The sequence below is a fragment of the Zonotrichia albicollis genome, chromosome 2, assembly GCF_047830755.1.
Source record: "Zonotrichia albicollis isolate bZonAlb1 chromosome 2, bZonAlb1.hap1, whole genome shotgun sequence".
Taxonomy (NCBI): Eukaryota; Metazoa; Chordata; class Aves; order Passeriformes; family Passerellidae; genus Zonotrichia; species Zonotrichia albicollis.
Window position 1 is genome coordinate 98,749,980 of NC_133820.1, and position 12,942 is coordinate 98,762,921.

A 12,942-nucleotide genomic window follows, 5' to 3' on the forward strand; every position below is an offset into this window, starting at 1 on the left:
CCTCCCCACAGCCAACAAACACACATGGGACAGTCACAAGGTCAGCTGTTCTTGCTGCATTCTTCACCACTTCCACAGCTTCCAGACCAACCACTGAGGACAGCTCTGAAGCCAAGTGAACCATAGCCACCTTCTCAATTCCCTCCTGCAGATCAGAATCCCCTGAGCTCTTCTCCACTGAGTCTGAAAGCATCAGGGCTGGCTGCCTCAGTGGTCCTCTAGAGGGGGGAAACTCCCCTTCTGCAACCCCATTTAATACAGGTATCTGTTTCTCTTAGTATCTTACTAAAACAACTTCCTTTTTTTCCTCAGACTATAGCTCTGATCTTATAGATGAAATGTCTTCTGCCTAAGTATTGTGGAAATAATCGTGTACACTTCTCACTGATATTTGGATATTATCCTGTAACATGCGTCAGACTGGTTGTATGAACAATAAGAGGAAGATAATACATTAATGTACACAAGGAACTATGATTGACTTGTTATTGTGCATGGGTTTATACACACACAGGAAGTGAAAGAAAAATACATACCTACTTCTGTCTATTGACAGACAGATATACTTCATGTATTCAAATGTACCTCCCTGTGTGTGCTGCTTTTATGGATAAACACATTACCCTGAGATTTAGGGATTAACTTTGTCTTTTTTAGAGATGGCCTCAGATTTCTTTAAATCTGAGACCTGCTTTCTTTACATCTAAAAGCCTCTGTGCACACAAATTGTAGAAGAGGTTCTTTATGACATATAATTCTTATACTTGGAAGAGAACATCTTATGCCTGCAAGGACTGCAAAGTGGTTATTCTTGCCCTACATGTGTGCAGATGAAAGGTCAGAATTTGGAGTCTTTTGAAAGTCAAACCACTAACAGCATGCAAAGCTAGCTTGTGGATTCCCTGTTTTAAAAGCAAACATACTTAAAACTAATCTAAACAACTTTACACAGGGAGATAACACTCTCTGTATGTAAGTGTCATTGTTTTATAACACTGCTTATGCATGCATATTTAATTCCACACTGTTGTAGCTTTGCTCATTTATAAAACTCCAGTTATTTTAAGAAGGGCTGTACAAATGCACATAGCATTTAGAATATCCTGGCCTACATATTTCCCTTTGTTTATTAAAGTACTACATGCATTCATGTCAGTGTTCACACCCAATTCCTTAATTTCAGACAAAGCTATTCTAAAGATTTGGTTAAGAATTTCTGACATTTCTTTCTTCCCTAAGCTGCTCTGGGAGGTATTTGACTTTTGATTGGATCTATACCACCGATGCCAGAAGAGTCTTTTACACAAGAAACTGCTGTTTGCATCAAAGTCTATTTCACTGCTGGAAAACAGCCATGTTGCAAAATAGCCTGACACAACAGAGAAAGCAACTTCTTTTGGGGGAAAAAAAACCAGACAGCTTGTTTTTCAGCTGTAGCCTGGACAGCATTAAAGCAATGTCTTTTTGATGTAGAGAAAAACACTTCTCTTGTCATTCCAGAGCCTCTATTTTCCAGGCAATGCACACCAATTTCATTCACTATAACATCCATCGTTCTTCCCTGAGCTCTTTTGCTCTTTTCAGAGGATGTCTGCCACTACAGCTCCTCAGCTGCTCATTTGTGTTTATCCTAATATGCAGATTCAGACAAGTATTGCCTATGGTTTCGCTGTTGTAATAACCTGTTAAAATATGGTAATTGTTTCTGCCCTTTACAGGATTTATAGCAAAGTATCAACTCCAAACAACACAGCTTAACCTTTTAAATCTTGCAAGGACTTGTGCCTTTAGCTCCAGACACTTAAAAAAGACTCCTCCTGGGGTGACTAATTTCACACAGACATTAAAGGGCTTCCTTGCAGCCTGAGAGAGGTAAAGCAATCCCTATAAGTTCCCCAGAAAGCTCTGGGGAGCAGGAGTGCTGCTTTCACCTGGAGTGGTAAGCCAGCATCCCATCAGCTCTCCTGTTCCTTTGGTACCAAAAGTGCTGAAAAGCTAAAATGTGAACTGAATGAACCACATTGCTCCTGCTGACCTCAATGACACAGCAAAATGACTTTTTTGAAATGAGTGTGCATGAGAAGGGAACTGCATCCCCTTGTATCACCATTTCACAGCTTGTCTTGTTCAGCACACAGATTTCCTAACATGCAGGGGAAACTCCCTGACAGCTTAAATAAACAGCATCTCTTGATGGTGACCACAGCTCTTTGAAAAGGCTGATGAACTCAAGGGCTAGGACAGAGCTGGGTGAGTGTAAAGTAAAAAAAAAGAAGTGAGGTCCAAGCAGATCCAGAGCCCAGAGATGCCTGATAAGACACATGTGATCCATGAGGGGCTGTGTTGATTGTGTTTGTCGGATTTCTCCTGTTTGCAGTTGCAAAGACATAGTCCTGACTACTGAGCTGAGGGAAACTTTTCAAGGAGCTTAAAATGATGTTTGGGCTGGGCTATTTCCCTGTCAAGGCCTCATTGCATCCTATGCCTCACAGAGGGACATAATTTTGGGAGTCACTGTGCAACTTCTCCAGGGCACTCAGAGGAGGTGGGCACACCTCACTCGCCCATGACTTCAGGTGGCCAGGTCAGGCTGATGTGGCAACAGCACAGGGAGGGGCTTGGTCAGGTGTCTAAAGAAGGCAGTAGATAAGGAAGAAAACTAATTGCCATCACAGACCAATCTGAACCATCATTTTAAACAACATCAGATCATACAGATTTGGTGCAATACTCTCAGGGGGAGGGAACACAGCAGGACTTCTTAACTCTGTTTCAAACTCCAGGTGCATGCATCTCAGTCAGGGAGACCGAGGCACAACTCCCACCCACAGATCTGTTTTGCAGAGGGCAGTTCTGCATCTCAGGGCAGAGGCTCTTTCATCCTAGGGCTGAGGAGCCACAGGAGAAGCCTGGAGGAGAAATGTGCTCCATGGCTTCATTTCTTCCCCTTCTTCTTTCTCCAGCACTCATTGTCTTTCACTGCAGGAAGACATTATAGTCCACCTTCAGTCACCCTGGGACTCAGCAAGAGGGATGTGATATAGGGCTGTGACAGGGAGCACTGGTAGTCCTACTGCTCTCATCCATACCCTGCCAGAACAACCCTGCTATGCCAAGTCTTCTCCTTTCTTGTCCCAGTATGACCCTCCCCAACATCTCCATCAGAGATGTGGGCATCACAACAAATAATCAACTGCTCAGGGCAGCACAGAAGGGAAAATGTCTTTAAAGGGAGTATTGGGATTATATATATACATATATATATATATACAAATATATATATATATATATATCCTGCCTTGCCTGCAGGGTGGGGAGGCTCTGGCTGGATGGCAGTGGGGACCTCATCCAGCTGTGGATCTTAATAATCTCCTGCTTTATGATGGCTGGGAGAGCAGGAAACTGTGAACATGGCCAAAGTCCTGCAAAAATGTCTGTAATACTGCAGCAGAAGAAAACTGAAAACAGGTGTCACTTAGGTGAGTTGCCTCTGGGACCAGCAAGAGACTTTTGTCATCCTAGAGGACAAGTGGCATCCTGTGCCCTGAGATCTTCTTCTGTTTTGGTGTTTGCCTACTCCAAAGCTCAGAGACAGACCCCAATCAAGGAAGAGCAACCAGATGGGGGGCAGCTCTGCAATGGCACAGAGACAGCCTATTTTTTACTTGGCCAGCATCTTCTCACATCCATAACATCAAACCCATGCCCATACAGGTCCAGGACATGGAAGAATTTTCTTCCACATATCAGAAGACCTAAAAATTTACTTTTTCCACTCTCAGCTGTTCTCTGAAGTGAAGAGCAGAGGTCTCCTGCTAGAACTGCTTGAGTGTGCTTCACCTAACGTGTTTATTGTCATTGCAAAGACCCCAGACAGTGGTGCCACTTCCAGTCTTTTCTGTTCTCTGCCTGCAGTCCACAGTGTATAATTAGTCTCCAGAGGTCTGATTTTTTTTAATCTCTAACCCAATTATATAATACAGACAACAGGGTAAAATATAACAATCTGCAGTAGACACGATGTTATGGTCTCTCCTGCCTTTGAACTCCAGGAAGCTGCAGGGTTGTTAATTTTGGTTTTAAACAAGGAATGAGTAATGATAAAGACAGATAAATGAATAAGAAAACCTCACAGGAGGCAATAAATAAGTGGTGTGTTTACCATGGCAGGCAGTGGCGGAGCCTCATTGCATTTCTGCCTCAATGTTATGGTGAAAAGAAGGTCTAGAGGTCTGAGTCACTTGTCCCACAAAGGGCACTACACTTAATTTGGGCTCCTGGATTTTGAATTGCCATGCAGCACCTCTAAATGGGGACACTTAGTAGCTTGCTATTCCTGTTTTCCAATATGTGCTAGTGTACTTTATTTTTTGAGTGTCACTTTGAACATCCTTTCAACAATAACCTGAAATTCAAAAATCAGAGGTAAAAACATCTTATTCTGTCTGTTGTTTCTTCCCTGCTGTCTTTTTTATAATCTTTTCAGCAAGGGAAAATAAGGGAGCAACATCACTGAAGGCAGAGCCATCAGCTTGTGCTCACCAGGCAGACACAACAGTGCTGCCTTGTGCTCTCCACAGGCAAGATCATTCTTTGCAAGTGAAGGTAACCTCATAAAGTTTTGGGAGTCTTACCAGGCACTTTACAAGCAGTTGACTGTTTCTCCAGGTCTCTGTCTTCATTTCTGGATTCAGGAGAGTGAATAGCTTTGTCCTGCTTCTCCTTGCTTGCAGCAGTGTTTGGAATGGTTATGCTTTGCAACATTGGCTTTTTAGGCAATGGTGGTTTGCAACTAAGCTGCTCAGAGGACTTTGCTTTGGGTTTGATCTTCTCATTTAAAGAATCACCAGTATTTGTATTGGCTGTTTTTCTGATCTCTGCCTTATCACCTCTTAGAAAAGAAGGCAATCCCTCATTTTCTAAATTAAATTCTGCACTGTATCTTTTAATCCCTTTTGATTCTGCTGGTGAGTTGTCTTCATATTTCAAGGACAGTGAGGTGGATCTAAGTTTCACTTGAAAAGGACTTTTATCTTTAAAACTTGGCTGATTCTGAGATACCGCTGAAGAATTGTTTGGCATTGGTACTTCATCAACAGCTGGGGAAATATAACCAGCCAAACTTTCTGTAGCTTGGCCTGTGTTCTCAGAGTAGGATTCTGGCAGCAAAGTCTCCTTTTTGCTGCTACTTTTTTCCTTGTCCAGATCTGATCCCTTCTGGAAGTCATCTTGCCACGTCTCATTTCTTGAGGAGACCTTTGCTTTGGACAGGAAGAATCCAGTATTTAATGAGCTTTCCAACTCTGATCTTTCTGGGAAATACAAGCTTCTGGTGCTTGGTCTCTCCCGTGCAGAGGAAACAGAAAACTTTTTGAAGGCACTGAGTTCATTAACTGCTTTTTCAGCTTTCTTCCCCAACTGTTCCTCCTTGTTCTCCTTCTCAGAAGCAGCTGCCTCCTGTGCAGTCTTTATTTTCTCTAGAGAGCCGAAAGTAGGTGATCCCATCTGCATTGAGGAAGCAGGATGTGAAACATGCAATGAGTCTGTGGGCTGGGAAGAACCCATGAAACACTCCTTGCTGGACCCTGACAATAGAGTAAACTCTTTGTCTGTCCCTTTATTACAGGGCATTTCCACATGTACCTGATCATCCTTCTGCTTATTTTCTTCTGACCTTCCCAAGCAAACAATACTATTCTTACTAATTGAAATATTTTCTTCAGAAGGTAATTTGTTTAATGGGAACACAGTAGGAAGATCCTTATTTTCTTGATTTACAATATTGATTGACCCATCTCCAGACAACAGAACCAGAGTTTCTGAGGAATCTTCTTGCTTTTGTGCTCCTCTGTCTGAACTGGAATAGGAAGAACTTGCAGAGTCTTTGCCTTCTGATGGCAGTGAGGACTCAGGCTCCTCACACGTCATTTCCAGGGCTGGTTGGCAGTCCTCTGGCTGATTCTCTGCTAGCAGGGTTTCCTGTCCATCAGCAGGCTCGGAAGCAGGCTGAGTCACCACTGGTCTCAGAGCAGGGGGTTGGTCCTCAGGCATTTTGGGCTTTGGCCAGAAAGCCACATCCTGTGTTGCAGCTGGGCTGCATGGCAGTTCTTGATTGCTGGGCTTGAATACAGCATCATCCTCTTCGTCTTCCTCTGGGGTACAGCTCAAATCAGTCAGAGATTCAGACTGGGTCCTCTGTAAAAAAGAAATACAAAAAGCCCTGTCACCATGTACAGCTTCACCTTTTTTCTTATTCATCATTACATTTACAGCTGAGATCTCAGAGGAAGGCAATAATTGCCTCCAGTGCTGAGCTTGCAGTTTTCTTAATCTACGGACTGGATGCTTTTTTAATTAAGCAGATTCTGGAATAATGCATTTAACCAACATAAAAGCAATGTGTGACATTTCCTTCTACACAGCTAGTGCTTTCATGCCCTTGTAGATGGGAAGTCCATCAGAACAACAGCCATTGGACTGTCCTTGGCAATAGATTCTCCAGAGCATACTGCCTATGTTGTGCTGCTCTTGGGCAAAAAGCAACACTTGAAAGAGAAAAATCTGTCTCTGTGTTTTACTACTCCATACTAGCATTAAAAATAAAACAACCCATCCTTCCTTAAACATGACTCTGAAGAGGAAAGGGTACATAGAAGCAAGAGCAAAAGCCTAAAAAACCCATCCTGTTATGACACTCCATTCCAGCTGAGTATCTGCCCCATATGGCAGTCTTGTTTCTAATCCCGCTGTCATACAGCATTACAGCCTTGCTTCCTTTGTGTAAAAGTTTTCTTTTTCTTTCAAGAGTTAAACTATTTGATAAAAGTTTATAAATTCATATTTAGTTTAAAAGTTAACAAATTCATATGTAGTTATCTGTGAAGTCTTGTGATTAAACTTGATGTGAGGACTGGCTAAGTACACAGGATTATTTGAAAGCACAGTAGTGAGCTGCTGAATATGCCTTTTCATATGGTGTCTATATTAGCTCACTGTTTCCCCATAGTTTATTGGGTAAATATATACTTTGGATGTAGGCCCTAACACTAAGAACACAAAACCTACACTTTGAAGATATTTTAGGGTGCTTATGACTTCTCGTTCTGTAAATGCAATAGCAAAAAAACCCCAGTTGCAATGCCACCTGCATCCACAATCCATATACACAAGAACATAAAAGCACAAGATATCAGTTAGCCAGAAGCAAGGAGCACAGGCAGAGTTGGGCAAGAAAATGTGAAAAATTGTTTTATCAAAACATGTGAACACTCTCTGTGGGAATCCAGAAAGGCTCAGTCAGCTGGCAGTTATGGGCAGTCTGGACAAAGCAATCATATTTTAGTAACAATGTTAGAATGGAAAAGAAGGATTGATTGCTGAATTATGGCTTTATGTGTTTTTCTAAATAACTGGCCTCATCATTGTGCTGCTCACAGCGGTGCTCTACCAAGTTGGGAGGTCACTCACAGATTTGGGGAATACAGAATATCAGCTAGTAATATTTTGAGACAGGGAGAATAATATTTCTGGTAGTAAGCAAGCCAAATTAATGGTTTTACTGTATTTAAAACATTGGAAAAAACCTATGAACAATACAGTCTAAATACTGTAGTAAAAGTTGAAAGCTTCAGTGCTAAAAGAGAGGAAGGAAAGAAAGCAAGAAGAAAAACTAAGCTATGCCCTTCACAAAATATGACAAGGGATCAGATAAATTGTATTTAGGATGGTTTAGAAAAAAAGATGTGGTTTTTAAAAAATATTATACACTTTTTAATAGCCTTTTTAAAAAAATAGTATGCACTTTCATTTATCATATCTGAGTTTGAAGTAAAAAGTCCAGTAAGAACTTTCTGGGGTTTTGTCAAAAGTGACGCTGTTTATTTTCACATATACCTGAGAAAATTTTCTCATTCTACTGGATCTCTGGTTCCGGGGTTTTATTAAAAGCTTATGCTTAGCAGCAGAATTATCCAAGAAAGCAGAAAGCTCAGGTGGAGTGTCAAAATTGGCTGTAGGGGAGATGGTGCTGTCAGATGTCCGGGGAGACCCAGCTTTGCTACTTCCGTGCCTAAGGAACAGCTGGCTGTCTGTGGAGCGAGACCTAGAAGAACCCAATGTAATCTGAAAAAAGAAAAAAATCCCCAAATGGAGAATCAAACAAGGAAACAAAGACACAAAAATAACAATTCTACAAATAAGTAGCCATATTTGTTACCATTTTAAGTTTGCCTCTTTTTCTTTTTGACTTTTCTTTAAAATACATTGCATTTCCTAAAGTTGCATGTGTTAGCAATTCTGCATTTTTAGCTGCTAGAATATTATGATATACTGTCCAGGGGGAAGGAGCAAATCCCATCTAACTGGAAGATCTAAAGCACACAAATACATGGCCAGCATGTTTTAGAAGACAGATTTATGAAGAGTACTCAGTTACAGAACCTAAAGGGCCATTTTCCTTTCTGGGTCTGTCCTCTAGCATCTTTATCTATGCTCCTATCCACAGCTGTTTTGTGCTGAGCATCTTTACCTTTTTATATGTCAACAGGTCCTTTTCAACTCTACAATACCCTCCCAAAGGAAAAAAAATTAAGAATTCGTGGCATTGACACTTAAGTCAGCTTGTGTTTTTATCTTATGTATTTATATCTGCATTTACTGGAAATTTAAAGTTTCATTAGTAAACTGTTCTGGGGAAGGAAGCAATGGATAATTCCTACTAGAGGCCAACAGCCCATCCAGAAACAGCTCCTGAATGCTGCAAGTGGTGTCACACTTTCACAAAGCTGGAATTCAGCTTGCCTGTGAGCTTCGCCAAAAACTACCCTAGTTCCAGGGATGATGCAACAAGAACACTGGAAATTTTATTTAAAATAAACTCTAAAAAGAGTTCCTCCTTCCTCTCAGATTCAGTTTGGCAAATAGGTAAAATGGTATTTCCAAACTATCTGTCACAGCATTAACATCACCTCTGGCAACTCATTACAGTGCTCCCTTTGTAGGCTTGAAATTCTGGTTCACTTCTTTGGAGATTTCCTCCTTTGTCACACTTTCTTTTGTGGGCATTCTTCTTTCTTCTTCTTTCTTTTTTTTCTGGAAATGGTATTTTACTAAGGAAGTTGGATGGGAGAAGGGCAGGGCAGATTGTGTTCATCTTATTTTGGAAGGGAAAAAGCATCAGCAATATCTGCAAGTAGAATTCTGCAATATGCACTACAGCCCAAAGAAACTCTGTAGTGCAGTGAGGGCCTGCTACAGCTTGTTCAATGGCCAGGGGAAAACTCCCATTGATTTTAGCAGAGGCTGGATCCACACCTTCTAATCTTACTTTCTACTTAAGAAAAAGAAGGTAGCTCAGACATGCTGAATAATGGATAATGGCTGCTCTCATTAATTTTAACTCTACAATATCTGCAGTCTAGTAGTCAGAATGACTAATGTACCACAAACCATAGGTGGCTGCATTATACATTAGTAGCTAACAGTGAATACATTGATATTTCAGCTCCATGATAAAAACACAGCACATGTTCTCTTTCAAAGCATTATTTGCCTGTCTTTCTTCTGGCTCCTGCTTTTCCTCGAGAACTTTGCATGTCTTCTCCTTGGCAGTGCTCAGTGTTGGCCATTACACCGGAAAATCCAAAATCTGCTTTTTTGCTTAAATTTCAGCAGCCTTAGTGAATGCCAGTTCTGAGCCGGCTGCAGAAGTTGTTTGTCCCATGAAGTTTGGCTTTGACAAACCCTGCTGGAGAAGGAAAGAGCTGGCAGACCCTTTCTCCAAATGTCATGTGCACATGGCTCACTCATCCTTCAGCTGGTCGTGCTGGGTGGCACAAGGTGGGGGGCCAGGAGGAAACCCCATCCCCAAACCCAGACAGGAGAGTTGTGATTCCTTTCTTCAATCCAGAAAAGCTGCCAAGACACAGCAAGGTGTCACTGCTGCCCAAAACCTCAGGACTGGGTTGTGCAAAATTCCTCAGCCCCAGAGATCTCTCCTCTGACTTCCAGAAGCAGGGCTAATTTCTCTGAAATGTCAGGTAGTAGATCCTGTGGTTTGGGAGGAAAGCCTTTAGATGGAGCTGCATTCTGGCTGCACTCTCAAACTGGCATGGGTTGAAGAGAACTCTGAGCTAAATGATAGGGCATGTGGAAAAAGCTAAACAGCTGTGTAGTCATTGCCACGACTCAGGAGTCAGCAAGTGAGTCAGAAAGTAATGTTAATGGATCAACAGGAGACATAAATCCTCTTTCAGCAAACATGAATCTGGACTGGACACAATTACAGTGAGCCCATAACAGCTTTCAAGAAATACTTCCTTCATGAGTTCTGTTGTTTTTATTTTAAAAATAATAATATTGCACTGCATATAAGCAGTTTTTTCAAACAGCTTCATGTGGAATCTAAGAAGTAAGGCCAGAAATCTTTGCTGAGCCCTGCTGCAGCTGGTCCTGAAATACATTTTGCATAATTACCAAGAAATGGTCAGCTCAGGACTAGTTTCTCTATTTCATTTCTGCAATTTCCTTCTACTCCTCCTCCTATTCCTAGAAAATGCTCTTCCCTTTACCCCCTGTGTTGTTTCCACCAGGACTCCAGCTGCAGGCTGCTAAAAGGGACTCTTCAGAGCTTTGCAAAACAGCTCTTTAATCAGCCAGAAGGGCTGGCTTCTGATTGAAGAAAGCCAACCATGCGCCTATACTTGAGCTCTGAAAAACACCACTTCAGCAAAATTCACAGCCAGAATCTGACTGAAGGCTGAACTCAGACTCCTGAGCAGCAATGTCAGCCTCTGTCATCAGGCAAACACTTTGTTTGTCAGTGTGAGGTAACTTTGTACTTAAAGCAGGGTCTGGGCAGATTTCAGAGGATCTAGAGATGCTCCTGTCACTTCAATAAGCTTTCTCCCTTATCCTGTGCATGTAACTCAAACAGCCTTTACTGCAATTTGCCATCTTTGAAAAAATGGACACTCTTTGGTGTCTAAATCTGGTTGGTTGTGCTTGGAGATTAAAGTTTGCTAAAGGATATGAGCTTTTCTAGAGACATTAATTATCATCAATGGGATAATAATGGGATGACTTTGCATCAGAATTATGTTGATAAATAATCATAGTTTTTTATGTTAGACAGACAGACATTAAAACAGCAAACAGACAGGCAGGCAATTACATGCATACAAAGATGTTTTTTGCAGCAGACAGGCAACAAAATATCATTTTTTTAATATTTCTTTTAAAAACCACTATGGGTAATTACTTGTCCCTTAATACATTTGGCAGAAGTTACCTGTTCTTCTTCTTCACTGCCTGTTCCAGCTAAACTCAAAGAGCTAAGGTGCCTGTGAGAGTCAGAGAACTGTGGGATGGAATGAGGAAGAGATTCAGTAAAAGATGACAAACAAGGTGGATATAATCACAGAAATCATCTACACAAAGTGCACAAAGGTACTGACAATGTAAGTTGTTTTTCTCTACAGTCTAAAGGATTAGCAAGGACACTGCAAACATAAAGTGTAAGACATGCAGATAAAGAATGAAATAATGTCTAACAAAACTATCATTTAAAAAAAACAGATTATTTTATGTTTCTTTTTCCTATGACAACCTAAAAGAACATTAGAGAGTTCTCTTATCAACACACTCAAGGGGGAATACAGATTTTTCAGCCTTATTTTTTTATGCCTGGAAGCTCTTTGTAGTCTCTATAAAAAACACAACATTCCCATGCGTGTACACCATCACATACTCTTCTTCCTAGTTCTGCATTTTCTGGTGTGATATTTATGTTTTAATAGGAATACAGATTCTAAGTACCTGTTTACAGAGAGAGAGTGTTTTCCCAATTTGAGTAAGGTATTTCTGAATTGCTCAGAGGTAAAAGAGGGATATGTAAAACCAAATACCTTATTCTACCATCCACATATAAGTAAAACAAATCATTAAACACCCATTTTTGCCAACAGTGGAACTACTCACTCTTGTTCTCATGCCTGAGCTTAGGCTTTCATGAAGCAAAGACATTTCTGGAGGGCTCCTGGGTAATCCATCATCTTCAGAACTGGTCCCAGCATCCTCTGTTCTCTTTGCATGAAGTCCAAATGGAGGCGGAGGTCCCAATTTCATGGTAGGCTGGAGTTTCAGCTTCAGTGTGACATAAAATACATTAGCTTATGATAGTGATGGAGGTTTCCCCAGAACATTTGTTAGCTGAGGTCAATGAGTTACCATTATTTTAACTTCACAGCTGAATGATCCAGGGCACAGGACATCTGACTTGACACATTCTCTTAGGGAGCCAAAAATTACCCATTTTTCAGCTATCATTTATGTAGAACCACGAGAGAATACTGCTGTCTAATTACTATATGCATAATTTGATGTAAACTGCAGCCAGATATTACTTACTAATCAAACATTCAACTACAAATACTATCCAAAAAGAAAAATCAAGCCTGGAAAGACATTCCATCTCTTGCATTTGAAAAAAATGATATTGTCTAAGTTACCTGTAAAGCTCTAATCCGATCAGAAATGTTTTCTTGAGAAAACACTCTTACTGGCCTTGCAGGCTCTTGCCCAGTCTCCAGGATGAAAATGCTATCATGTGACAAAGCTCTGCTTCCCATAATGCCTTTATGTGTCCTAGAATAATATAAAAAATGAGTGAAAACATGAAAACTTTTTTGCCATTTCTCTTAACTCAAGAGATTTATTGAAGGTGGAATGGGATACAGGGATGCACAACATCACAAACAAGATTCCAGACTTCCCAATGAATACAGCCATCCAGGGTAATCTAAGTAACACCTTTAAAAACAACAACAAAAAAAATAGAGATGCTGTTATCTGCCATGTTAACAAACTGAATCAAGGTTAAAGACAGTTTAATCCCAGAAAATGAGTTATGTCTTATGAAAAAAGCTACTGGCCTTTGGGTGGAAG

General features: G+C 40.9%; 1 protein-coding gene across 5 annotated transcripts in view; it reads right to left on the reverse strand.

Moving 5' to 3' along the window:
* Nucleotides 1-12,942, reverse strand: part of CRACDL (CRACD like) — a 67,076-nt gene that overhangs the window by 11,931 nt on the left and 42,203 nt on the right. For 4 of the 5 annotated variants that reach the window (XM_005486422.4, XM_074535785.1, XM_026793023.2 and 1 more), the window contains 5 exons: nt 12,507-12,642; nt 11,977-12,141; nt 11,288-11,356; nt 7,894-8,121; nt 4,635-6,195 (listed from right to left, as the gene is read on the reverse strand). In XM_005486422.4, the coding sequence (XP_005486479.2) occupies nt 4,635-6,195; nt 7,894-8,121; nt 11,288-11,356; nt 11,977-12,141; nt 12,507-12,642 (2,159 nt within the window). The remainder of the gene's footprint in view (nt 1-4,634; nt 6,196-7,893; nt 8,122-11,287; nt 11,357-11,976; nt 12,142-12,506; nt 12,643-12,942) is intronic. The other variant, XM_026793024.2, reaches the window with a different exon arrangement.